This window comes from Xenopus laevis, chromosome 2S (genome assembly GCF_017654675.1).
Source record: "Xenopus laevis strain J_2021 chromosome 2S, Xenopus_laevis_v10.1, whole genome shotgun sequence".
In the NCBI taxonomy this organism is placed as follows: Eukaryota; Metazoa; Chordata; class Amphibia; order Anura; family Pipidae; genus Xenopus; species Xenopus laevis.
Genome location: NC_054374.1, coordinates 4,495,061 through 4,522,757, shown reverse-complemented (window position 1 = coordinate 4,522,757; position 27,697 = coordinate 4,495,061). Strand labels below are relative to the sequence as shown.

Genomic DNA, 27,697 nt, shown 5'->3' with positions numbered 1-27,697 from the left:
AATTCAAGGGTAAGTACAGTAACAGTAAAATGGTCAGTTATTCAGGCCAATAGTTCAAGTAGGCAGCAGACAAAACACAGGCCAACAAGCCGGGGGGGGGGAGGGGTCAGTATGGTTATGGGAAAACCGGTTATCTACAAAACTTAGAATTTAGGGAGGGCCATCTCCCACAGACTCTGTTTTAATTAATTTAATTTAATTAAACATTTTTAAATTTCCTCTGTGATAATTAAAACTGTACAACTTGTACCAGAAACTCTACCAGATAAAGGCAACGACTGTGACTGGAACAAACAAGAGCAAAGCAGGATTCAGGAACAGGATTCCATTTCATGACCATTCCTTATTTCTATGAGAATAAAGAGGCTAATTAGGTGGAAGAATAGATTATAGTATTATAGTAGGTTAAGAAAAGAGACGAGGAGAATAGAGTGAGGAGAGGAAATAATTGTGCTGAAGGGGGCCCCTGGTCTAAAGTTTTTTGGTGGGCCCCTGGTATCCCAGCCCGACACTGTCCCTTGACCTTTGAGATATATATACAACAAGCAGCCATACCTCCCAACTGTCCCGTTTTTAGAGGGACAGTCCCTCTTTTGACAGCTCAACCCGTAGTCCCTCATTTGTAAAGAAAAGTCCAGATTTTCTCTGAACTGAACAGGCAGAAAAAGAAACAACGTTTCTAACTTTATTGGCTTTTGGCAGAGAGCCCAGAACAGCCACAGCTGCAGATAAGATAATTTTTAAACAATTTTGAGATAAACAAATAAGTAATTGTAACAATATAGGATAACAGGTCCCTTGGGAGAAGTTAGACTCACAGCTTAAAGTACCAGTAACAGACAAAATTTTCTAAAAAAAATTTGTTTAGTATGCTATGAAAAAAAGACGCCAACACATATTAAACTTTAAAATCACTAAGTCTTTATTAAGAAATAACTTACCGAAACCCCGCTTCCGCTCCTCTTCAGAAACATCGTCAGAGCGACAATCCATCGTGCGTCGCTCGATTTCTCCTCCCTGGTTATCTCCTATAAGGAAGGCAGGGAGGAGAAATGGAGCGCTGCACGATGGATCGCTGATTGCCTTTTCTGAAGAGGAGTTTCAGTAAGTTATTTCTTAATAAAGACTTAGCCACTTTAACATTTAGGGGCCCATTCACTAAACTCGAGTGAAGGAATAGAGGAAAATAGAGGAAAAATAGTTCGAATTTGAATATTTTTTTTTTGGCTACTTCGACCATCGAATTGGCTACTTTGACCTTCGACTACGACCTTAAACTTCGAATCAAACGATTCGAAGTAAAAATCATTCAAATATTCGACCATCCGATAATCAAAGTACTTTCTCTTTAAAAAAAACTTCGACGCCCTAGTTCGCCACCTAAAACCTACCGAGGCCAATGTTAGCTATGGGGAAGGTCCCCATAGGCTTACTAACAATTTTCTGATCGAAGGAATATCCTTCGATCGATGGATTAAAATCCTTTGATTATTCCTTCGATCGTTTAAACCCTCAATTTTCGACCCTATGTAAATCTCCGCTTGCGCTCCTCTTCAGAAACATCCATTGTGCGCCGCTCGATTTCTCCTCCCTGGCTATCTCCTATAAGGAAGGCAGGGAGGAGAAATGGAGTGCCGCACGATGGATCGCCAATCGCCTTTTCTGAAGAGGAGTTTCAGTAAGTTATTTCTTAATAAAGACTTAGCGACTTTAACACTTAATATGTGTTGGTGTCTTTTTTTCGTAGCATACTAACTAATTTTTTAAAAAATATTTTTGCTGTTACTGGTCCTTTAAAGGGCAATTCACCTTCATTAGCAAAACTGTAATAACTGGGGGAAAAAAAACAGAAATATGTTCAAACTTTCATAACCTGCCAAATTTTGTAAAATGAACCTGGTAATTAGGGGGTGTGGCCGCAAAAATGGACGTGGTCAAAAAATCGCTGCACTGCACACGGCAACTTTTTTGTCCCTCTTTTTATTTCGAAAATGTTGGGAGGTGTGTAACCCGCTGTGAAGTTCTCTTTCTAAATCCTAGATCACATGTTGTGCAGAACGTTGTTAGTGTGGCAGCCGTGGAATAATAAGACTAATAGACGATGAGATAATAATGAGAAGATGCAAATCATGATATGACTTTAGCAGGGCATTTAACTCCCAGCTCCTGCTCATTAAACAATATGGAAACGGAAACGCTTTGGAGAGTTTAAGTACAAAAGGTTAATTGCTACAAATACCTTATGTTTGACTTGTCATGTTTATTCAAATGATGTCTGGTGCAGCCAATGTGTTTCTCTCATCTTCTGTTGCGCTGCCATTCCCCATATCCACTACCATCCTTCAGCTAAATGACAGTTTATATACACAGCCTTAAACCAACATATTCCAAAGTCTACAGAATTCCTTCCCTTATCAATACTTGTATGGGATCCATTACCCAGAATGCTTGGGAATGTAATAAAAGTCGGTAATGGAAAAAATATTTGGCAATGCAAAATTGAATATAGTTTTAGCAAACTTTCGCCACCTCTTCCGAAAAAGGTTTGCAAAGTTTGCGCCAGTGAATGTGATAAAACTTCTCACTGAAAAAGTCGTTATGTTTGCTCGTAAAGATTACGTCACCTCCAAGCACTTCTTAAAACTGCGCAATTAAAATTCGCAATAACAGTTTAAGGAAGAATATTACTTGAAGGAACAGTAATACCAAAAAATTAAAGTGCTTTAAAGTATTATATATATAATAAACTGTTGCCTTGCTATGGTAAAACTGACCTGTTTGCTTCACAAATGCTACTATAGTTTATATAAACAAGCATGGGGGCAGCCATTCAAGCACAGGATACACAGTAGATAACAGATAAGTACTACTATAGTTTATATAAACAAGCTGCTGTGTAGCCATGGGGGCAGCCATTCAAGCACAGGATACACAGTAGATAACAGATAAGTACTACTATAGTTTATATAAACAAGCTGCTGTGTAGCCATGGGGGCAGCCATTCAAGCACAGGATATACAGTAGATAACAGATAAGTACTACTATAGTTTATATAAACAAGCTGCTGTGTAGCCGTGGGGGCAGCCATTCAAGCACAGGATACACAGTAGATAACAGATAAGTACTACTATAGTTTATATAAACAAGCTGCTGTGTAGCCGTGGGGGCAGCCATTCAAGCACAGGATACACAGTAGATAACAGATAAGTACTACTATAGTTTATATAAACAAACTGCTGTGTAGCCGTGGGGGCAGCCATTCAAGCACAGGATACACAGTAGATAACAGATAAGTACTACTATAGTTTATATAAACAAGCTGCTGTGTAGCCATGGGGACAGCCATTCAAGCACAGGATACACAGTAGATAACAGATAAGTACTACTATAGTTTATATAAACAAGCTGCTGTGTAGCCATGTGGACAGCCATTCAAACACAGGATACACAGTAGATAACAGATAAGTACTACTATAGTTTATATAAACAAGCTGCTGTGTAGCCATGGGGGCAGCCATTCAAGCACAGGATACACAGTAGATAACAGATAAGTACTACTATAGTTTATATAAACAAGCTGCTGTGTAGCCATGGGGGCAGCCATTCAAGCACAGGATACACAGTAGATAACAGATAAGTACTACTATAGTTTATATAAACAAGCTGCTGTGTAGCCGTGGGGGCAGCCATTCAAGCACAGGATACACAGTAGATAACAGATAAGTACTACTATAGTTTATATAAACAAGCTGCTGTGTAGCCGTGGGGGCAGCCATTCAAGCACAGGATACACAGTAGATAACAGATAAGTACTACTATAGTTTATATAAACAAACTGCTGTGTAGCCATGGGGGCAGCCATTCAAGCACAGGATACACAGTAGATAACAGATAAGTACTACTATAGTTTATATAAACAAGCTGCTGTGTAGCCATGGGGACAGCCATTCAAGCACAGGATACACAGTAGATAACAGATAAGTACTACTATAGTTTATATAAACAAGCTGCTGTGTAGCCATGTGGACAGCCATTCAAGCACAGGATACACAGTAGATAACAGATAAGTACTACTATAGTTTATATAAACAAGCTGCTGTGTAGCCATGGGGGCAGCCATTCAAGCACAGGATACACAGTAGATAACAGATAAGTACTACTATAGTTTATATAAACAAGACCCCAACTAAGATGCAATTACCCCTTACTGGAGGCAAAAGAATCCTACTGGTTTTATTTAGGGTTTAAATTATTTTTTAGTAGACTTAGTCAGGTCCTGAGCATTCTGGATAATAGATCTGTACAACCTTCACCTTGAACGTTACCAGACGAACACAAGGTCTGCTCTCTACAGCCAGTTTGACTTACCCCAAACAGTAGTGATTTATTTGCCAGGCGTGAATTTGCGGCAAATTCCCGCAATTTGCCGCCGGTGAATAAATTCTTGAAACTGGCACGAAAATTCGGCAGTGAAAATTCGCTGGCGTCAAAAGTCAAAAAAAAATTGGACGCCAGTGTCCGGTTTCTTTTTACGCAAGCGCAAAAACGTCAAAAACGAACGCCGCCGTCAAAAACAAGACGCTGGCGCCGCTTCGTGAATTTTTTGCCTTTCTATTTCCATGTAGGAGGATAAAAACAGATCACTGAAAAGCTACAAGTCACTTTGAAGGAAAGTTGTCATGATAAAAATTTCTCCAAGAGAGACTAGGAAATAAGCTTGGCTTGATGTCATAGTCAGTTCTAAGATGAGATAAAATAACTATTAGTGATGGGACAATTAATTCACCAGGCACAAATTTGGGGCAAATTTCTGCGTTTTGCCACCCGCGAATAAATTCGGGAAACTGCGGCGAAAATTTTCCGAGACAAGAAAAAAATTGGTCACGCGCATAAAATTGTTGAGCGTCAAAATGATTCAGATGCCCTTTGACTTGAATACGTTTGGACAAAATAGTCGCACATATAAAAATTGTGGCTCCCGTCAAAATTGTCGCGTGTCCAAATGATATAGTATAATATACGGCTTCCGTGATCATGGCACTTTGAGTGGGTTATCTCCAAAGTGGCTTAAATAAATTGAGTTTCTATTTGTGTGGGTATTGATTTAGCAGAGGAGTCAAGTAATGTTTATTGTTCCACTATAGATGTCCACCATAAAAACCTATGAATTATAAGGGATAATGCCGGATTTTACATCACATTGATTTCCATCACCTACATAAAGTCCTTTTAATATTCACACATTAAAGAGGGGAATGTGTATTATGCCTCATGCATACATACATGTATATTGTTTAGATATAAGAGAAAGAAGCAAAGTTCTCCTCTTGACTTAGCACTTAGGTCTAATTCTGTTTGGAAACATCCCTTTGAGCTCCTGATCAATAAACCAATAAAATCCGCCATTTCTATGCACTGAAATCCATTTCTCAAAAGAGCAGATTTTTTTATATTCAATTTTGAAATCTGACATGGAGCTAGACATATTGTCAATTTCCCAGCTGCCCCTGGACATGTGACTTGTGCCTGCACTTTAGGAGAGAAATGCTTTCTGGCAGGCTGCTGTTTTTCCTTCTCAATGTAACTGAATGTGTCTCAGTGGGACCTGGATTTTACTATTGAGTGTTGTTCTTAGATCTACCAGGCAGCTGTTATCTTGTGTTAGGGAGCTGCTATCTGGTTACCTTCCCATTGTTCTGTTGTTTGGCTGCTGGGGGGGGGGAAAGGGAGGGGGTGATATCAGTCCGACTTGCAGTACAGCAGTAAAGAGTGATTGAAGTTTATCAGAGCACAAGTCACATGACTTGGGGCAGCTGGGAGATTGACAATATGTCTAGCCCCATGTCAGATTTCAAAATTAAATATAGAAAAAACTGTTTGCTCTTTTGAGAAATGGATTTCAGTGCAGAATTCTGCTGGAGCAGCACTATTAACTGATTCATTTTGAAAAAAATGTTTTTTCCCATGACAGTATCCCTTTAAGCAAGAGCAGAGAATACCGGGAACTGAAAACAAGGTGTAAAGTATCTGGCAACAAAGTGGATGAAAAACACAGTGATTGATCCACTATGGAAGTCACATCGGCCGCTGCAAGTAAATATATAGTCATTAGTAGTGATGGGCGAATCTGTGGCGTTTCGCTTCGCCGAATAATTAGCGAATTTCCCACAAAACCGCGAAAAATTCACGAAACATTGCCGGCGTCTCGTTTTTTTTGTACGCCAGCAAATTTTTTCGCCGGTTTCACGAATTTATTCACCGACGGTGAATCGCGGGAATTTGCCGCGAATTTGCGCCTGGTAAATAAATTCACCCATCCCTAGTCATTGGTGATGGGCGAATCTGTGGCGTTTTGCTGAATAATTTGCGAAATTCACAAAACGGCGAAGAATTCACAAAAATGTGCCGGCGTCCAAAAAAACTGGCGTCCATTTTTTTGGACGCCAGCGAATTTTTGCCGGTTTCGCAAATTTATTCGCCAGTGGCGAACCGCGGGAATTCGCGCCTGGTGAATAAATTCGCCCATCGCTAGAAGTCATTTATACACCAGTTCTTTTATTGTTAAACAATTTTCTAAACAAATTCTGTTAGGGATGGGCAATTTTTTTCATCTGAAACAGACTAATGGCGAAATTCACATTTTTCTGGAGTAGCGAAAATGTTTGTGAATCCGTCAGAAGGCTCGGGAACTGGGGCTTTCCGGATAATTTCAATCTTCTGAATAATGGATGCTGTAACTGTAGTTGTTTATTAAATACAGTACAGGTATGGGACCTGTTATCCAGAATGCTCTGGACCAGGAGTTTTTCTGATAATGGATCATTCCGTAATTTGGGTCTTCATACCTTAAGTCTACTAGAAAATCATGTAAATATTAAATGAACCCAATAGGCTGGTTTTGCTTCAAATAATGGGATCAAGTACAAGGTACCGTCTTATTATTCTAATTTTCGCCATCGTTAGTCACTTCGCCCTTTAGTGAATCTGCCCCCTGGTGTTTCGGGTGCTGTTCATTTAGAATCTATTGCAGCTCCTGGAGTTTGCGCCTATCACCCACCATCAATAATCTGTATCGGTTTCACGTCTCAGAAAAGCCCCAGGCAAAACCCACCAAACTGTCTTCTATCATTACTAAGTAGACTGAAGTTTTCCTTTATGGCATCAGCATGTAAACACGGGGCATCTGAACAACAACACAATAGAAAGTTTTGCCTGAAGATAATACTAAAATCCTCCAGGGGAAATCATGGGAATATATAACCGCAGCATAAGAAGAAATCAGTATAACACAAGTACATAGATCTCACATTGTTGTTCGCTTTCTGGATAAATAATAGGGTTGCACCGAAACCAGGATACGGCCGAATCCTTCTGCCCGGCTGAACCCAATCCGAATTTGCATTTGTAAATTAGGGCTGGGGAGGGAAATCGTGTGACTTTTTATCACAAAACACGTAAAAAAATGTTTTCCCCTTCCCACCCCTAATTTGCATATGCAAATTAGGATTCAGTTCGGTTTTTGGCCAAATCTTTTGAGAAGGATTCAGGGGTTCGGCCAAATTCAAAATAGTGGATTCTGTGCATCCCTAATAAATAATGGCCGTCGCTGTATTGGCAGCCCAACCAGATTTTGTTGAAGTACAAGTGGCAGCGCATCACTGACAGTAAGAGACAAGGGGGCAAATTCACTAAGATGCGAAGTTGCGCCAGGCGCAACTTCGCCGCACTTCGCCAGGGCTCCGCAAATTCACTAAAATCCGAAGTTGCGCACAGGGGTAGCGTAAGGTTGCGAAGTTGCGCTAGCGTTGTTTCGCTATATAAAGCGAAGTTGCGCTAGCGAAGGCTAATTTGCATACGGCGCGAAATTCAAATTTCAATGGAGGAATACGTATCTGCACTACAAATGCCTGGGAAACCTTCAAATCTGCAAATAAAAATTTTATTTTGCCCTACACATGTGCCCACTGTCTAGGTAAGTTGCCATGAGTCAGGAAATGTAGGGGGGAGGAAGGGGAGCCCCAAAAAATTTCCGATCTTTTTCAGCCTATCTGCCATCATGTAGAAAACACGCCAGCGTTTTTTAGGACTTAGAAAAAAAATTGACTTTTTTTTAAACAATCCCTATCTACTCTATTGCGCTTCGCCAGGTCTGAGGTGGCGAAGGAAGTCTAGCGTAAAAGGTAGCGTTCAGTACACTGCGCAAGTTAGTGAATTTGCGTAGTTTCGTCGCTAGCGAAGATTCGCCTGGCGTAAGGTTGCGAAGTAACACTAGCGAAACTACACCAGCGTTCGTTAGTGAATTTTCGCAGTAGCGAAAATGCCAAACGCTAGCGAATTAACGCTAGCGTTCGGCGCTTCGCGTCTTAGTGAATTTGCCCCAAGAAGTGCATTCATTCCATCAAATTTCATTGTAGTAAGAACAAGACATGCAACAGGCATCCAAAAACAGATATAGTATGGCGCTCGCTTGTCAAATTTGTGGCCAAAAGCCCCTTGAAAAAATCCTGTAAAACTGAAATCTTCTTCCTATTTGTAAAACATCAGAACAACACAAAGTGGTTGTAGTTGTCACTATAAGAAGGATGAGAACATACAGATAGAACAATGTTGCTCGTATATCCCAATTCTTACACAGCATTGCCATGAGAAGTATTAGATGAGAAGACAACTTTGTCCCAATTTTTCCACCCATTTTAAACTAATTGTGGGAAATAATGGATGTTGCCATGTTGTGAGTGGAAACCAGTGTCAGACTGGGGCCTCCAGAGCCCACTGGAGATTCTGCTATTTTGTGCCAACGCCAATTAGAAGTCAGTTAGTGTCAATGACACAGAAGGTCCATAGACTTATGGTGAGAATAGAAAAGAGCTGCTGAGAATTGTCCCAGACTTGAGACTCAACATGAAATCTTCTGGTATTGTGAGAGGTCAGTCTGAACTGGGATAAAAAGAAATGTCACAGATAATATCAATAGGCTGAAATTACCCAACACTCAAAAATAGTCAAGTGTGCTGAAAATATGTTGGAAATGAAAAAAGGAGCCAAAGTGATGAAAAAGAACAATATTTCAAAATGTGTCAGTTTTAATGATTGAAATCATTGATGAATAAAGAGGAAAAGGGAAACAGTTATATAGTATTTTTCTAACGTAGGACCCAATTCAGTTTACAACAAGCAAGACAGCCAGGCACACTAAGGGGCCGATTCATCAAGGGTCGAATATCGAGGGTTAATTAACCCTCGATATTCGACTAGGAACTAAAATCCTTCGACTTCGAATATCGAAGTCGAAGGATTTAGCGCAGATAGTTCGATCGTACGATCGAAGGATTATTCCTTCGATCGAACGATTAAATCCTTCTAATCGAACGATTCGAAGGATTTAAATCCAACGATCGAAGGAATATCCTTCGACCAAAAAAACTTAGGAAAGCCTATGGGGACCTTCCCTATAGACTAACATTGACTTCGGTAGCTTTTAGATGCCGAACTAGGGGGTCGAATTTTTTTTAAAGAGACAGTACTTCGACTATCGAATGGCCGAATAGTCGAACGATTTTTGCTTCGAATCCTTCGATAGTCGTAGTCGAAGGTCGAAGTAGCCCATTCGATGGTCGAAGTAGCCCAAAAAAACTTCAAAATTTGAAGCTTTTTACCTTCGAATCCTTCACTCGAAGTTAATGAATCGGCCCCTAAGTATGCTGGGCCAGCAAGAGATTAAAGGGGTTAATTATAGTAACCAATCAGCAAGTAGAATTTACCAGTCACCTGTTTAAATGCAAGTATCTGATTGGTTGCTATAGGTTACTGCTCCTGGGCAAACTTAGGGGGTAATGAAATAAAAGCCACTAAGTTTGCCCATAGTAACCAATCAGCAGGTAGAATCAACTAGTCACCTGTTTAAAAGCAAGCATCTTATTGGTTGCTATGGGTTACTGCTACAGGGCAAACTTAGCTCCTTTTATTACATATGGGGGTTAGTGCCTTAAATTACCTATGGGGTAAGTACCTTGTTCATGGTCACAAGGAACCTTGTATGTTGCATAAAATAATGGCGGTGATTCCTCTAATCTGCTCTAGTAATATTATAATATTATGCCCCTCAGTGCTCCAGCACTTGCCTCCAGGCCAAGAAAAGAAGCACACTGGATTGGGCGGTTGCCGTATCCTCCAAACATTGGGCACCAAACTTATCGGTGACTATTAGAAGAAGAGTGTGCGAGCGCTTATCTATTACAGTGACTATGAAGATTTTCATTCATCCAGGTCATGGTATATCTAGTATAGGTCAATCTAAAAACAACTGGACTTGCTGAGTAATCAATATTGATTACTCAGCAAGTCCAGTTGTTTTTAGATTGACCTATACTAGATATCTATTACAGTAATAAATTTGCCCATCTGTGTCTTTACTGGAAACACAACAGCTTTTCAGGGGACACAGATGAGCTTAGATCAGTAATATCAAAATGCTTCTTGTGCCATCAGTCTATACAGCTGGAAAGTTACATAATATACATACATGGTATGTTACATAGGTCTATGTAGAGTTGCACTGAGGCCAGAATACACTTCCACTGGGGAACAATCTTTCACCTTATTAAGAATATTTTCTGCGCTGGGACCTCTTTAAGGTGGGGAGGCCAGATACATGTGTACATTTGTGTAAATGTGTGTGCATACATATACAAAAGTGTGTGATCTTGCTATAATCTACAATACCCAGGGTTGGACTGGCCCATTGGGAGAAAACCTGTTGGGCCTCACAACCCCAACACCTGCAGGTTGAATGGTGCAGCGGTACAGCACTAGGGGACCAGAATGCATTGCAAGATAATTATCTGCACTGGTACCGGTATTCATGGGGGGCAGATTCACTAAAGGGCGAAGTAGCGAACGCTAGCAACATTTCGCCAGAAATCCAATCAACAGGGACATTGCCAATTTACAATTGCCAACAAATGTAGGCAACAATTAGTTGACGAACTGTACCGTCAATAGTGTTTGTTCGCACTCTATCGCCAGTTGACTTTTCGCTCTGGCGAACGGTTGTTACTCTGCAAATTCAGTAAAGTGCGAATTTTACTGAACGTTACCTCTTTCGCCAGAGTTGACGTCGCCACCTCAGACCAGGCAAACTTCTAAAATGAAGCTCCATCTTCGTCAATCTTATGTCACTTACATCATATCCTGTATGCTGATACAATGAAGCTACACCAATTTACTAACAGCCGTAGAGGACGGAAATGCATTAAAGTTGTCAAAACGCTGGTGACTTGTCCTTTTTATAAGCGGATTAGCTGCAAAAGTCCTAACTCCCCAGACATTGAGGGCCATGGAACGTTCGTTTAGGGTGGGCTCATGTGTAGGGCATTGATCTCTTTTGTCTTTATTCAGGTTCCTTGGACATGTGTAATAAAAAGTGGCCACTTCAAGCAATTGCTCCAACATGTCTAATAAAGACGTTCATACGACTTTAATGTACCCACCCGATTTAAATTGACCTAAGCGTAAGAGTACCAAAGAAGTTTCGATAGGCAGAAGCGATCAATGGTGCCATTTCGCTTTGAAACGCTCGCACTGCTGAAGTAACACTAGAGAAAAAGTTGACAGCGTTCAGCTGCTGAGACGCAACTTCACATTTTAGTGAATTAGCGTAGTGCTAAAGAATTTTCACCTGGCAAGTTGTGCGAGGTATGGCAAATCGGTCGATGGCGACAATTCGCTTAATAGTGAATTTACCCATTGGGGAGCAGTGGGCCCTTAGATGGGGGGCTGGGTGAGGCTGGAGTTGTTGGTCCTTTGCTCAGGTTATGAGCCCCACCTCCCCCAGTCCAACACTGACTATACCGCAGAGAGCAAGTCCCCATGGCACCTTTCTACTTGCCCCCCTGCCCCTTTTGATTCAAGGGGTGCTTTGAAAAGGAGCCCAGAGACCTGTGGCCATTTTTCAAATTGCAAAAACAATAAATTGTTTGGCCTTTTTGCAAAAAAAAGTGCCCATAGACTCCAATGTATTGTGCACGGAAAAAGTTGCTTGGTCACCATGAAAAGAATACCCATTGATTTTAACTTGTTTTGTGAATTTTTGCCATTTCGCAGATTCACTCATCGTTGTGCACCTCTATGCTAAATATTCTTCAGCATTTCTTTAACCCCCTCTCTTGTGTCTCCGGAGACCCTCTGTACCAACACATGCTCCACACACTTCATCATTTCTTTTGCTCCTACTTAATTACAGCCTTTAATTAGCAGTTGAAAATCCATCTTCCAGGCTCACACCATTCCCGCACGTGCTCCTTTTAAGTCGCTGACCCACTTAATCAAAGTCTGTTTATGTCAAAGGGGCAGATTAGGAAACATGTTCCTGTGATTGAGTCCTGCTCATTGTGATGCTTCCAGACGTCTTTCCGAGAGCCCAGAGATCTGCACTGGAGAGGTTTCCGACTTGATCAGATGAACATCATTTCAATGAATTAAAGGCCACACTTCCATTTAGCCAGTTCATTATTCTTGCACGGAGTCTTTTCATTGTCTTTGCGCTGCTGATGGCTGAAGTGATTTATTAATGTTTGTTTCTTACATGCTGCATGTCACAAAGCAGATGCCTACGGTTAAGCTGTTGTAATGAATTTAATAACATCATTTTCTGCATGGAGACGTGTTGGATCAGACGATTACGGCGGAAGGTGTAAAGGGAAGATCATTATGCCTTTTGGAGAATGACACAAGAATACTCTATAAGCAGATTTAAAATTACTTGGAATGTTTTGCTATAATATCATAAAGGGGCTCAAGTTATCAGCCTACAGTTTGTACCAGCGCGTAGAAATAACTGTTGTCAAGATATTGGAAGGTATATGTGTAGTGATGTGCAAATAAATTGTGGCGAATTTCCATGAAACTATTTATTTATGTTTCGCGAAGGGGTACAACTCCCAGCAACTCCCGATAGGCACGAAATAATTAGACTCTTTATCCTCAGGTGGGGCCCTCGCTCATGGTATGGAGGAAGGGATTACCACGCTGGTTTAAGCACACATAGGATTCACTCTTGATCAATTAAACTTTGGGCGCCAGTGGTTCTTTAAAACAGCAGAACATTTATTGAACTGGTGTTACACTTCACGAAGCAAGTAGTGGCAGCAGGTCATTTACACAAATGTATTACTCACAGATACTGACTGATCCTTTGTTAGTCAGCTTTGTGAATTGAGCCGCCTTTCCTACATTTGGTGCACATTCCCCATTGAAGGCAACCTCACATCTGGTTTTACACTCCAAGGATCTCTCTATCTCTGAGCCTGACCACTTGAGTCCCGAACCTGGCGGCAATGTAACCGCAGGGTGCTATCCCTTCAATAACTCCTTGTTGGAGCCTTAGCTGCTCACTAACTTTCCTGAAACTATCTGTCACTCCTATAGTGACCTATTACAGTTTCTGACCTGACACTCACTTAATTCTATACTGAGGCCTACCTTCACCTCAGGCCTAAGCAGCAACACCCCACTTCCAACGGGTGCACTGGACATGGCAACATCCCTTTTTATAATCTCTGGGGAACTACTCCCCTATGGTAAAAAGGACCCAGCCTAGTTTACTAAGGACCCAGCCTAGCTTACTAAGGACCCAGCCTAGCTTACTAAGGACCCAGCCTAGCTTACTAAGGACCCAGCCTAGCTTACTAAGGACCCAGCCTAGTTTACTAAGGACCCAGCCTAGCTTACGAAGGACCCAGCCTAGTTTACTAAGGATCCAGCCTAGCTGGCTAACACTTTCACTGGGGCATGAAAAACCTTTACCATTTTATATAGTGACATCTACCGGCCAGTCACTGAAATGTCGACAGAATACGTTCACATAGGAATAATGAAACCAAAGAACATAAAGGTTAGCAAAACCTTTACCCTACTACAGTTGAAAGATTTGAATAGATAGATAGATAGATAGATAGATGATAGATAGATAGATAGATAGATAGATAGATAGATAGATGATAGATAGATAGATAGATAGATAGATAGATAGATAGATAGATAGATAGATAGATAGATAGATAGATAGATAGATAGATAGATGTTCAAATCTTCCAACTGGCACCTGCCACACCCTTGTAAAATCTTTATCTTTTTATTAATGTTTCATTGTAGCATTTATTAAAGGAGAAGGAAAGGTTAAAACGAAGTAAGCCTTATCAGAAAGGTCCATCTAAATATACCAGTAAACCCCCAAAGTAATGCTGCTCTGAGTCCCCTGTCAAAATAAACACTGCATTTCTTTCCTTCTATTGTGTACTCATGGGCTTCTGTATCAGACTTCCTGCCTTCATCTTAAACCTCATTGCCCTGGGCAAGAGCATGCTCAGTTTGCTCCTCTTCCCCCACCCCCCTCCCTTCTCTACTGTAATCTGAGCCCAGAGCAGGGAGAGACTCAGGCAGGAAGTGATGTCACACCACATTAATACTGCAGCTCCTATCCTAAACAAACAGAGAGCTTCTAGAGCTGTTTACTCCGGTATGGTAAAACATTCTACAGAATAAATATAGCATTCTAGCTTGTACTATTGCAGCTAATCTATTGGCAATAAAATGCCTCTGTAGCTTTCCTTCTCCTTTAATGTTGCATATAAGAGTCCAACATTTCGGTCCTCATTAGGACCTTTCTCAAGGATGATAAGATTAGAAACGTCAGATGGAACATGTAAAATAAAGCAAATAAAATAAAGTTAAAAACAATTGGAGTATATCATATCAATAAATATATACATGTAATATATAAATAATATATAAATAGTATATATATCTATATAAATATTTCTACATTTCTAAAATCTATCAGACTTGGATTATTTTGTTTAAAAATTGACAATTCTTTCTTTGCTGATTAGTGATGGGCGAATTTATTCGCCAGGCGCAAATTCGTGTCGAATTTGCGCAATTCGCCGCCATCGAATAAATTCGTGAAACGCCCGCGAAAATTCGCTGCAAAAAATTCGGTCAAAAACGGGTGCCGGCGTCAAAAACAGGCATCGGTGTCAAAAAAACGGGTGCCGGCGTCAAAAACGAGACGCCGGCGCCATTTCGCGAATTTTTCGCCGTTTCGCGAATTTTGCGCAAATTCGCCCCTCACTATTGCTGATGTTCCCACTTCCTATCATTGTCTGGCCAGTGGATGCATTTAATTTTTATCTACAGACATGTTTGAGCAAGAATCTCACTCTCAGCAGCAACGCTGCATCACCCATTATCGCTGTGCCCTTGTTTGACCTCCAGTATACCCTTGGCTCAGCAGCCTATGCTTTAGGGCAGAGACACACGCTCGGGTAGATTCAGTCACCCGGCGAGAAATCGCCTCTTCTTCAAGGCAACTTATCTCCATGAATTGCCTCCCGCCGGCTAGAATCTAAATCACTGGTGGGATGGCACTCAGATCGCTTTGTTTTCCAAAGTCGCCCGAAGTTTCCTCATGAGGCAACTTCAGGCGACTTTGGAAAAGAAGCGCTGGGCTCTCCGAATCTGAGCTTGTGTCTCCTACCCTTTAAGACATAACAAGCATCATTAGTAAAAGTTTTGTTGGTAAGCCTGTTATGTCAAAGTTGTATGTGTTATTTATTAAAGTCTGTATGGAAAAAATTCCAAAAAATCTAGGTTTTTTTTTACTACAAAAAAAGAATTTTTAGTGGGAAAAAAAACTTCACATTTTTTTGGGTCCAATGCTACAAAAAGACAGAATTTGAAAATCCAGCATCTCAGACGTGCCAAGGTTGTATATAAGTCAGTGGGAGAGGTCCCTATACTATTTGGAAGTTTCTGTGGTCTGAGCTGGAATTCGCCTGAAAATCCGACTATTTCTGAGTTTTTATCCAAAAATGTGAAAAATTCGGGCTTTACTATATGATTTGGGAAAAAACTTTTCTCGATTGTCCCTGATCAGATTTAATCGTGGTTTTTTTAATAATGAATAAGGTCACATTGTGGATTCTAGTTTGTTGAGACTTTTTTATTTAAAAAAATCAGATTTTGATAAATAACCCTCTGTGTGTTTTTCTCTCCTCTGTCTAACACAAGGCTAGGGTGTAGGTGGCAGATAGTAAAAGAACTGGTGCTAGATGTCTATATTGACTTGTTGGACAATGTATTTGTGTAAACGTTATGAAAAGAGGGATCACTGACTGACTGTGCTGACAGCGAAAACTAAAGGCGAAAGCGAGAAACCTGGAGAGCCGAGAACAAAAAAGGAAGAATAAATAAGGTGATACATATCAAATGATGGAATGAAAAGCCCAGGCAATGAATAGCGACAGGCAGAGCAAACCTTATATAAAAACACAGAGGTCGTTAATGTGCACGGATACAAAAGCAGACTTGAAATACAGTAATGGGAAGCTGAGGGTTGAGATGATAATGCTTAGACACGTGAGATTTATCCATTTTGATCTGATGTTACAGTTACAAATACTCCAGGGCAATATCATGATGTGCCTCTTAGTGATGTGCGGGTCAGGGTTTTCCTGACCCGCACCCGACTCTAACCCGCCCTGCTCTTCCCCTTGCCCGCACTCCGCCCGCCCCGCTGATGATGTCACAATGACGTCACAAAAGGGGCAGGGCAAGCAGATGTGAGACTATAAAACCGGAACCCGGAAGTCGTAAACTGGCATTTGAAGGCGGCGGGTCCCACGGGTATCGGGTCGGCCCGCACATCACTAGTGCCTCTGCCATAATGAAACTGAACCTTGAGAAGGTTTTTACCTCCTAGAGATCCTTTAACCTCATGCCTCTTTATGTACAGTAATAAAGAAGGAATATGAGAACTATTTTTTCCTTTTGCAGAAGGCACGTTGCAGTTAAGTTTTTTTTACAGTTCCTTGGGGATTTTGTATAAATATTTATATGCAAATGTAAGTGTTCCAATGTAAATCTAAATTGAATATTTCTTATTTGACGGCTAACCTAAATAAAAAGTATAAAGATTTAACAGGCAGGCCACACTGATTCCCGTTCTGATTGTTGGCATGGTAACCTGATATCTTAGGCATTGTCTCAATGTTCCTGGTTACTGCATTGGATCGCTAAAGCAAATTGACACCATTCATTCAATTATTGCTGTTCGCTCATTTAGGCTTGTTCCAATTGCAGTGAAATAATTTGGAAGTCAGTGTATCAGAAGCGGTAGGCGTAGTGGCAGCATGTACTGTAGCAAAATTGATCATAATCATAAAAATAAGGTTCTGCCCATTTTTGCTCCATGGAAACGGGCCCCATACTGCACAAGAAGCTTATATACATATAGGAATCATTGCATGAAAACCAGCACAGGTATGGGACCTGTGATCCAGAATGCTTGGGACCTGGGGAAACGGATGTTATAGTAATTTGGATCTTCATACCTTAAAGGGATACTGTCATGGGAAAAAAAAAAATTCAAAATGAATCAGTTAATAGTGCTGCTCCAGCAGAATTCTGCACTGAAATCCATTTCTCAAAAGAGCAAACAGATTTTTTTATATTCGATTTTGAAATCTGACATGGGGCTAGACATACAGTATAGTCAATTTCCCAGCTGCCCCAAGTCATGTGACGTGTGCTCTGATAAACTTCAATCACTCTTTACTGCTGTACTGCAAGTTGGAGTAATATCACCCCCTCCCTTTTCCCCCCAGCAGCCTAACAAAAGAACAATGGGAAGGTAACCAGATAGCAGCTCCCTAACACAAGATAACAGCTGCCTAGTAGATCTAAGAACAACACTCAATAGTAAAAACCCATGTCCCACTGAGACACATTCAGTTACATTGAGAAGGAAAAACAGCAGCCTGCCAGAAAGCATTTCTCTCCTAAAGTGCAGGCACAAGTCACATGACCAGGGGCAGCTGGGAAATTGACAAAATGTCTAGCCCCATGTCAGATTTCAAAATTGAATATAAAAAATTCTGTTTGCTCTTTTGAGAAATGGATTTCAGTGCAGAATTCTGCTGGAGCAGCACTATTAACTGATGTGTTTTGAAAAAAAACACATTTTCCGATGACAGGATCCTTTTAAGGGGCCCATTTACTTAGCTCGAGTGAAAAGGGAGGGGGTGATATCACTCCAACTTGCAGTACAGCAGTAAAGAGTGATTGAAGTTTATCAGAGCACAAGTCACATGACTGGGAGCAGTTGGGAAATTGACAATATGTCTAGCCCCATGTCAGATTTTAAAATTGAATATAAAAAAAATCTGTTTGCTCTTTTGAGAAATGGATTTCAGTGCAGAATTCTGCTGGAGCAGCACTATTAACTGATTCATTTTGACAAGATAACAGCTGCCTGGTAGATCTAAGAACAGCACTCAATAGTAAAATCCAGGTCCCACTGAGACACATTCAGTTATATTGAGAAGGAAAAACAGCAGCCTGCCAGAAAGCATTTCTCTCCTAAAGTGCAGGCACAAGTCACATGACCAGGGGCAGCTGGGAAATTGACAAAATGTCTAGCCCCATGTCAGATTTCAAAATTGAATATAAAAAAAATCTGTCTTTATGTCTTTTGAGAAATGGATTTCAGTGCAGAATTCTGCTGGAGCAGCACTATTAACTGATGTGTTTTGAAAAAAACATGTTTTCCGATGACAGTATTCCTTTAAGTCTACTAGAAAATCATGTAAACATTAAATAAAGCCAATAGGCTGGTTTTGCCTCCAATAAGGATTAATTATATTTTAGTTGGGATCAAGTACAAGCTACTCTTTTATTATTACAAAGAAAAGGAAATCTTTTTTTAAAAAAATTGGATCATTTGGATAAAATGGAGTGTATGGGAGACGGCCTTTCTGCAATTTGGAGCTCTCTAGATCACAGGTTTTTCAGATAAGGGATCCCATACCTGTATTGCTACCAACATTTCTATTTTTATGGACTACCCTAAGAGCATGAACACAAAAGCAGTTTTCAGCATGGAAATGTGTCATGGTTCTTAAAAAAGATGGCCGCTGCGTAAATACGCTAACCTAGTGTGCCATTGCCTCAGCTTGAAACCGTTTAACGTATTTATGCATCGTCTTTTTTTTAAAATAAAACACGTTGTGCTTCCACGTGGTAGAACCGTATGAATAGATGAATGAAGGACAAAAAGAAGGTTACGTTCTGGAAAGAGACAGAAGGAAAAGGTAAATAATTGAAAAAAAAATAAGCTTTCTGAATAACAGATTCCATAAATCAAACAAATTATTTATGCTTTCAAAGTTGGCTACAGGGGGTCACCATCTTGTAACTTTGTTATACATCTTTGCAAGACCAAGACTGTGCACATGCTCAGTGTGATCTGGTCTGCTTAGGGGTCGTCATAAACAAAGCTGCTTGAGTTCTGCATGGCTGTGAAGTAAGGCGGGGGCTAACCCTGCTGTACATAAGTATGATTGTTTCCCTGCAGAGCAGTTAGGGACCGTCTGACAATTCCTATCCACAGCAGTAAATGAAGGGAGAATTTCACTGCATACAGTCAGGTTTCTTATAAAAACGGCACATATTTTTTAATAATTTAATTTAATTTTTTGGAGATAGGTTTCTTTTTCATTAAAGAAAATAAAAATGGGATTTTATTTTTTTGCCTTTACATGCCCTTAAACTAGAACTTAACTGTTATATGTGAAATTATTTTAACTACATATGAGAAACAAAAAAAAACCCCTTTGTGAATAATTCACAATTCATTCCCAAATAATCAATATACAAAATGTCATCGCAACAAAGGAGATACTTCTATACAGCATCATAAAATTGACAGTGAGCCGTTGAAGTTTATCCTCAGACAGCTGATCCCTTCATCTCGGGGAGAGAGCACAATGGCTTGTTGTTATGTTTCACCCGCAGCCAAATAAATAACTTTAAATCTTTGATGTTTTACCAGCAGTCTGTTAGACAAGAAGAATGTACCAGTATTTACCGTAAGCAGCTAAAACAGACTGATACTGTGAGTTCTGCTCTACCTTCCGACTGCTGGAGAACATCGGCCACTGCAAAAAACATGGCTCGGTGCATTGTATTGGCTGTAACCATTGTACGGCCATCGGCTGATGTATTAGCTGTGCTGTTCCAGCTACGAATCAGAATGTTTTATGGGAGCATATGAGGATCAATCATGAACGTTTCACCTTCTGACACTGAGGGCCACAGGTAGAAAATATCAAATAAATTATGATAGAGGCAGATTCACGTGGCTATAATTCCCCTGAAGTGGCTCGATGGCCCCATAAACCACTTCTATAACCAAAAGGACAGTGGATTTGTCGGTGTCACTGAGTTATTCCATTGTAAGTTAATACTGCTTCCAGCACAATGCTTTTTACTCAAGGGCACTTGATAGAGGTTGGCCGGGGGCCTGCGGCAGAACTCAGAGCATCTGTATTACATTGCAGAAAGTAGGCTGCCTGGCATTTATAAGAGTGGATGACAGTCAACTGCCATAAATCTAGGGCTGTTATTGAAAGCGGACGGCCAGCGCACTTCCAAGTCAACAGAATAGATCTGATGCTGACCCAGGAGATCTGTACTGCATAATTCATTCATCTCTACCTGGGCACACTATAGAAATTATTCTGCAGTACATTCAGAGAGTTTCCCAGGAAGGTCATGAGATGTGGTCTACTGTATCTTTAGTAGGTGTAGATGTTGTTTAACTACATGAAGAAATTATTCGTTTGCAAAGGAAAATATAAGCTTATCGGGGAAAAAATAACTCCTTGCAGATGGTGCACTGACTGGAATCAAACCTAGGACCCAACTGCTGCCTTACAGCGTTGGGGTCCTAGGTTTGATTCTACCCAGGGCACTATATGCAAGAACATTTTTATGTTGCCTCCATATGTATGTGAGTTTCTCCTGGGTCCTCTCCTCACACACTTCAAAAAACATCCAGGCTAGTTTTGTGCGAATTTGTCCCATTTTGGTTCGCCAGAAAATTTGCAAATTTCCCACGAAATCTGCAAAACTGTGAAAATTTGCGAAACGCATTGAAGTCCATGGGGGTAAAAATTATTTTGACGCGTGTCAATTTCGACAGAACAATTGTTATACGCGCCTATTTTGGCCAAATGCATTAATGTCAATGGCGGTCCGAATAATTTTTGATGTCTATGATGTGGCATCTTTTTAGAGATGTTGGTGCAAATGCTTGAAGTGGCCACTTATTATAACAAATGTCCAAGGAACCTGAGTTAAGACTAAAGAAATCATCAAATGCCCTACACATGAGCCCACTCTAAAAAAAAATGGGACCTGCCCCTCACCGCACCGGCCCAGGGTTATACCAGTGAGCACCACCGAGCCATCCTCTTCCGTCTTCCTCTTTCTTCAAATTTCTTCAGTGGTGCTCACTGGTATAACCCCGGGCCGGTGCAGTTTTCTGCTGATAGGAGCACCAGCCCGGGGTTTCAGGTAAGTCAATACAATCACTTTGGGGTGCCTAACATTTGGCACCCCCAAGTGCACCAAGCCTTTCCTTCTCCTTTAAGCATGTAGATTATTTCTTATATTGTAACATATAAGTCTGCAGTGAATAACATAAAACTGGAGGGGGTGTAGCACCCCGTGTTTCGCCTTTGCCTGCCTATCACCAGTTACAGTGAGCAATTTATGCTGAACTTATGAGCCTTACATTTTCTGTTGACTCTTTTCTCCATTGGTGAGCTGTTTGGTTGCCCTTATCAATGCCTTATCTGCCGAATGTAGAATGAGATGCTTTAGAGACACGGCTCCCAACCTTCACTTTTGTTTCAACCTGCTGAGGGCCAGTGGGATGTTTTACAGCAGCCAGGTGGTATTGTGCACTTTAAAGGTTGTGTGATATTGATCCATTGGAGAGAAACGAGCCAGAGGCCCATATTTATTGCTGACAGTCAGGCAATCATTATACACACTGCATAACATATACCTGTCAACGCATTAGATCGAGTCTGATCATAATTAGGCAGAGAAAGTGCGAATCGGAAGTTTGTTTGAGATGGACGAGAACTTGAATTGGTTTGATCTGAAGCTTAAAATCCAAATAAAGTTCATGACATGCAGTGGGCTATTTATTAAAGTCTGAAGGCAAAAAATTTGAGTTTTAGTTTTACTATAAAATACGAATTGTTAGTCGGAAAAAAACCTCGAATTTTTCAAGATTTATTATACCCCAAGGATGCAAAAAGTCAGAATATGAAAATACTCCATCTTCAAACTGTCGAGGTCCTGTAGAAGTCAATGGCAGAGGTCCTACTTGCAATTTGAAGATATTATGGTCTGAGCTGGGTTTTGTACGATAATCTGAACATTTCAGGTTTTTCCATTGATTTCACGCAAAATTCAGAATTTTCCGAAAAAGTCACGGTTTTCATTCGACAATCCGGAAATCATGGTTTTTCCCAATTTTTAATGGTTTTTAAAAGGTCAGAAACGTCACGTTGACTTTATATATGATCACATAAATACAATATTTCTATTTTTGCACAAAAGTCCCGGTGTTGCTGGTGTTCTTGGATAATGTATGACATTTTACCTTGCGCCTGGGCAAGAGAAAGAGAGAGAGAGATATTAGAGGTTTTTATTCTACTACTGAAAGTTATATGGGGTCATTTAGGATTCTGTTCTGGGGAATGGCTGAGCTGTGTCCTCACACCAAATTAAGAAATCAGTGTAGCATGAGAGTGCACCGTGTTATAGAGAAGGCTCTAAGGACAGGACCTTGCTGTGACCTGTGTCCTCAGCTGAATGTCACACAATATAGGAGACAGGTAGGGGGGGGGCAGAGGGGCCATTTAAATGCTTCACCCTGCCTACCCCTTTAAATAGAGTGCATCTTCTGCCTACCCCTTGTTCCGGCCCTGCTGAATGCAGACATCACTCTATTTATAGGGTTGCCATAGGTTTCTGCACTTACTGAGTATAGAGTCCTGCTGCAATACTCCAATACCATGGCTCCTATTTATTGCACTTTGCACACTGCCCAAGAGGTTGTAAGTAACCTGTTTAGCTTCCAGACATCAGTAATTACTTTCAGCTCAGAAACCAGTGCAATTAGCATCAGAATTGAATAATCAGAAAACCTGTAGCATCAGCTTATATTACAGCCAGGGAAGCTCATTTTCTGCTGGATAATTAGTGACGAGCCCTAAGCTTAGCTTCTCAACAGCCAATCAGAGCCCACTGAGCATGTGAGTGTCACAGACACTTTCCAAGATGGTGACCCCCTGTGACAAGTTTGAAGTCCTGGATCATTGCTGCTATTGACAAGCTCAAACTTTAGCCTCGTGCAATAAGTTCACTATATAAAATATGGCATTTTTAGCCACATTCATTTTTAGGGTTTAGTTCTCCTTTAAGGTCTACCTCAAGTAACTACTGGAGACAATAACCAATCCGAAGACTTAAGGCCCATGTATGGGGCCCTCTGATGGGTTTCCCCGATCGATATGTGGCTGAAAGACTAGCAATCCCGTTGGATCACGGCCGAATCTGTTCATTGATGCGGTCCCGCAATCCGACCACCCAATACCCTTCATTATGATCCAATCATTGGGCCCTAGGGCCCACGATTGGATCAACCATATATTGCCCACCTCAATGTGGGCATATCGGGGCGAGATACACTTGTTTGGGGACATCACCAAACTAGCAGATCTCTCAGTGTATGGCCACCTTAACCTGTGTTATTGCTGCCTCTCTCATCTTGGAACTATCACCAACTCGTAAAAGCAAATCATAATAACTCATAAGTAACATCTCAAGCAACAGTCATAATCCTGGTCTGATTTATGCACTCTCGGTTATTGGTATCTTCTATTGGTGTGATATTTAGTATTTTAAATACATATAAAGATTATAAAGATTCCCATCAACCTCTGTTGCAGGACATCGTTGTTATAGTAAATATCTGGCCCATGGTGTGGATATCACTGCTTTATACAAAGAAAGAGCAAGATAACTTTATCAGGGTGTTCTGAGTGCCAAGATCAATATATTCCACCAGTGTCGGACTGGGATGCCAGGGGCCCACCAGAAAACCTTAGACCGTGGACCCACTTTCCAAACTATTATTCCTCCTCTCTTCACTCAACCTCTTTATTCTCCTAGTCATTTATCTCTACATACGATACTCAATTCTTCTATTATTAAGCCTCTTAAAGAAATAGGGAATGACCATGAAATAGGCCAAATGAGTAGAAGCAGGAGGCCCACTGACACCTGGGCCCACTGGGAGTTTTCCTGGTATCCCGGTGGGCCAGTCCGACACTGTATTCCACTGTGGGAAATAATATGTCCAGTCACCGTCCTCGGTGCGTCCAAGATGGCGGCGCCCAGAATAGGCCATGCGGCCATCAGACGCCAGCGTAGCGCTGGCGTTTTCACGCAGCGTATTTACGCTGGCGTTTTTACGCAGCGTATTAACGCTGGCGCATCCTTAGACGCTGGCGCATTTTCTGGCGCATATTCTGACGCACATCCTGTGACGTCATCTAGCGCGTTTTGGCGCGAAAATCCACCTATTTAAAGTCGCCAGAAGGTTCTCTCAGTGCCCGAGTATAGGTTCTTCTATTCTGAGTTCCTGGGTGTTCACTATTATTGATTCCTTGATCTTTGACCTTGCCTGAAACCTCGACTTTGATATCTTGCTGCCTGGACCGACCTCTGCCTGGAATATCGACCACGTTATGTTGCTGCCTGGATCGACCTTTGCCTGAACTGACGATTCTTCTGCCTAAACCCTTTTGTACCACGAACTTATTAAATGTTTCCACGTAAAATACAATGATCGCTCATGCAGTGTTGAACTGGGGTAGAATAATCCCCCACCCAGTCAATTGATGTTAATGGAAACTGGACCTCCCTGCACTCCATGCTGTGCCACACCAACAACTCACTCCCCCGTGTGTGGACTTACCATATTTCCTCCCAGTGTCAAGATGGGCCAGTCCTCCCATGACCCAACAGCCCACTTACATTTCTGTGGCAAACCAGAGTTCTTTACTAACCAGCTCTAACCTGAAAATATTGCTGCTGCCCTTGTTCAGATTGTTCCGTGTCAAGAAGCAACACCCAACAATTACTCATCAAAGGCACATTTCCCTGATAACATTCTTTACTAATTGCTTCTGGGATTTAAAAGATGCACAGTGTGGTTTCTACCAATTCATCAGTTTATGTTGGTTACAGCACTGTAGCACGGCACAACATTTCCTGAACTGAGCAAAAAAAAAAAAGGCTAACTAAGAATAAAGGTGGCCATACACAATAAGATCTTGGCGAGGTTGCCAAATGAGCAGATCTTTCCCCCACATGCCCACCAAAGGCAGTGCGATATCAAGTAAATCCGAACATTCGGCCCAAGGGCCAATCTGATTATACAAAGGAAATGGGTGCCGACGGGTCGTAGGACTGCATCAACTAGCCAATGCGGCCCTTGCGGAAGGAAAAAATCAAACCTGGCCGATCAATATCTGGCTGATTTTTGGCCTGATATTGATGAGGGAGGCCCGTCGGAAGCCTCCACACACAGGCAGATAAGCTGCCGAAACAGCAGTCTAAAGGATCGATATCGTCAGCTTTAATCTGTGTATGGCTACCCTAAGCGACAATGGCCAACAAACCCGTAAGTTCCTACACATGAGCACATTTCCACTAATACACTTACTTCTAACAGGTTGTACCTTCTCAGTTAGCTCTGTGCCATTGGGGGGACTGTGCAACTGCAGAGAGGGACTGTAGACAAATATTGCTTCCAGCAACTAATGAGCAACGGTTCATCGGTTTTTTAAATCTGGCATTTCAAAGTGGGACAAAATTTAAAGTCTCATTATTTTCACAATCTGAACTCAAATGTTCATTTACGAGTGCAAGGAATATAATATGATTCATAATTGAGCCTTGTCTGGTGAATGACATGGAAGTGTAGGCATTGATACAGGGGAATCCTAGAATTAGACTGGATCTGGCACAAATTCCAGGGCCTCAATATCTGCAAATAACTTGTACCCAGTGAACTGGAAGCTTATTTCATACTGATAATGTACCAGAAGTGACGCCATTCAAATACAGAGGGGGGAATGTTTGCTGCAACTTGCACTCAATGTACCAAAAGGCACACTATAATCACACATGCCACACACGTGTATACTGTATATGTGTATATAAAATGGAAATCTAAATTCTCTCTACAGGTGCAAAACATCAGCTTATCAGAAGGCGAGACACTCACAGTGGAGAGCCTGGAAGGGGTGGAGCCTTTAATCCTAGCCAATGAATCCTTTATGATGAGGGGTCAAGTGATCCGTAGCCCAACCAATCAAGTCATGGTCCACTTCCAGAGCTTGCAGAATTCCAATCCAGGCAACTTTCGGTTCCATTATCAAGGTAGGAGTTGCTACTATAATAACAGCTACCAGGCAAGCTTGACTAGTAATATAACTGAAGATATAATATAGACCACTCAAAGATTACATACAGTATAGGTATGGGTTCATGTTATTATTTTTCTCCAATAAAGTAGGAGAGCTCTGTACTGACAATTAGGGATGTAGCGAACTGTTCGCCGGCGAACTAGTTCGCGCGAACTTCGACTGTTCGCGTCCGCCGCAAGTTCGCGAACGTCGCGCGACGTTCGCCAATAGGCGTTCGCGTCAAAATCGGTCGCCCATTCGACCATTCGATCGCTAAAATCGAACGATTTTCGTTCGATTCGAACGAAAATCGTTCGATCGAACGATTAAAATCCTTCGATCGTTCGAATCGAACGATTTTCGGATGATCGAAGTTCGCGAACAGTTCGCGAACAGTTCGCAAATTATGCCGGTGTTCGCGAACGGCGTTCGCGAACACATCGGCGGCGGTTCGCTACATCCCTACGTGACAATCAGGCCATTGAGTCATTTGCTCTGAGGCTACAACCAAGGCAAGTTCTCCATCTGAGCTTCTGTGACTTAAATAATTTACTACTAAATTATTTACTACTAAATTATTTACTACTATTACTTACTACTAGTTGAAACATCTGTGGGAGGTATGATGTAGTGATGAAGTGAGGTAGGGAAGGGAATTTGTTTTCTGCTTTGCTATACAGTAAATGCAGTAGGGCGATAGTCCAGTAAGAATACGGTGTGCTTTCACATTTTGTTCAGAAGATTTGTTTTGGCTGAAGAACCTCTGGTGTAAACCAAGGATGTAGAACATAAAGGTTCATGGAATCTGATACCAAGGTATAGGGTAGACACTTGAATTAGGAATAGTGAAATATATATAAGCTCCCAGTTGGTGTTCAATGTCAGTACAATGCACACAAACACATAAAAACTCTACTGCAGTGATCCCCAAACCTGTGGCTCATGATCATCATGTTGTTCACCAACCCCTAGAAAGTTTCTCCCAGTGGCCCCAATGCAATGTAGGACTGTAGGAGTGTTGCGGTATTGCAAGGGGCCCAAAGCAGGTGCTTGTTTTTGAATTTCTGGTATGGAAGCAAGTTTTTATTGCATAAATCTAGGTGTAATGCCAAACAGGGCCTCCTGACGGCTGCCAATCCACCAAGCGCTACCAAATGGTCAATTACAGCACTGATTTTGCACCAGTCAGGAATATTTTTCATGCTTTTGTTGCTCCCCAACTCTTGTTACATCTAAATGTTGCTCATGGGAAAAAATGGTTGGGGACCCCTCTCTACTGTATTGTGCTGGAGTTACTCCATTGA

At 41.3% G+C, this 27,697-nt stretch overlaps 1 protein-coding gene across 1 annotated transcript in view; it reads left to right on the top strand.

Moving 5' to 3' along the window:
• Window positions 1-27,697, top strand: part of LOC108709170 (seizure protein 6) — a 340,196-nt gene that overhangs the window by 224,017 nt on the left and 88,482 nt on the right. The window contains exon 4 of the mRNA XM_018248783.2: window positions 26,175-26,367. Coding sequence (XP_018104272.2) covers window positions 26,175-26,367 — 193 coding nt within the window. The remainder of the gene's footprint in view (window positions 1-26,174; window positions 26,368-27,697) is intronic.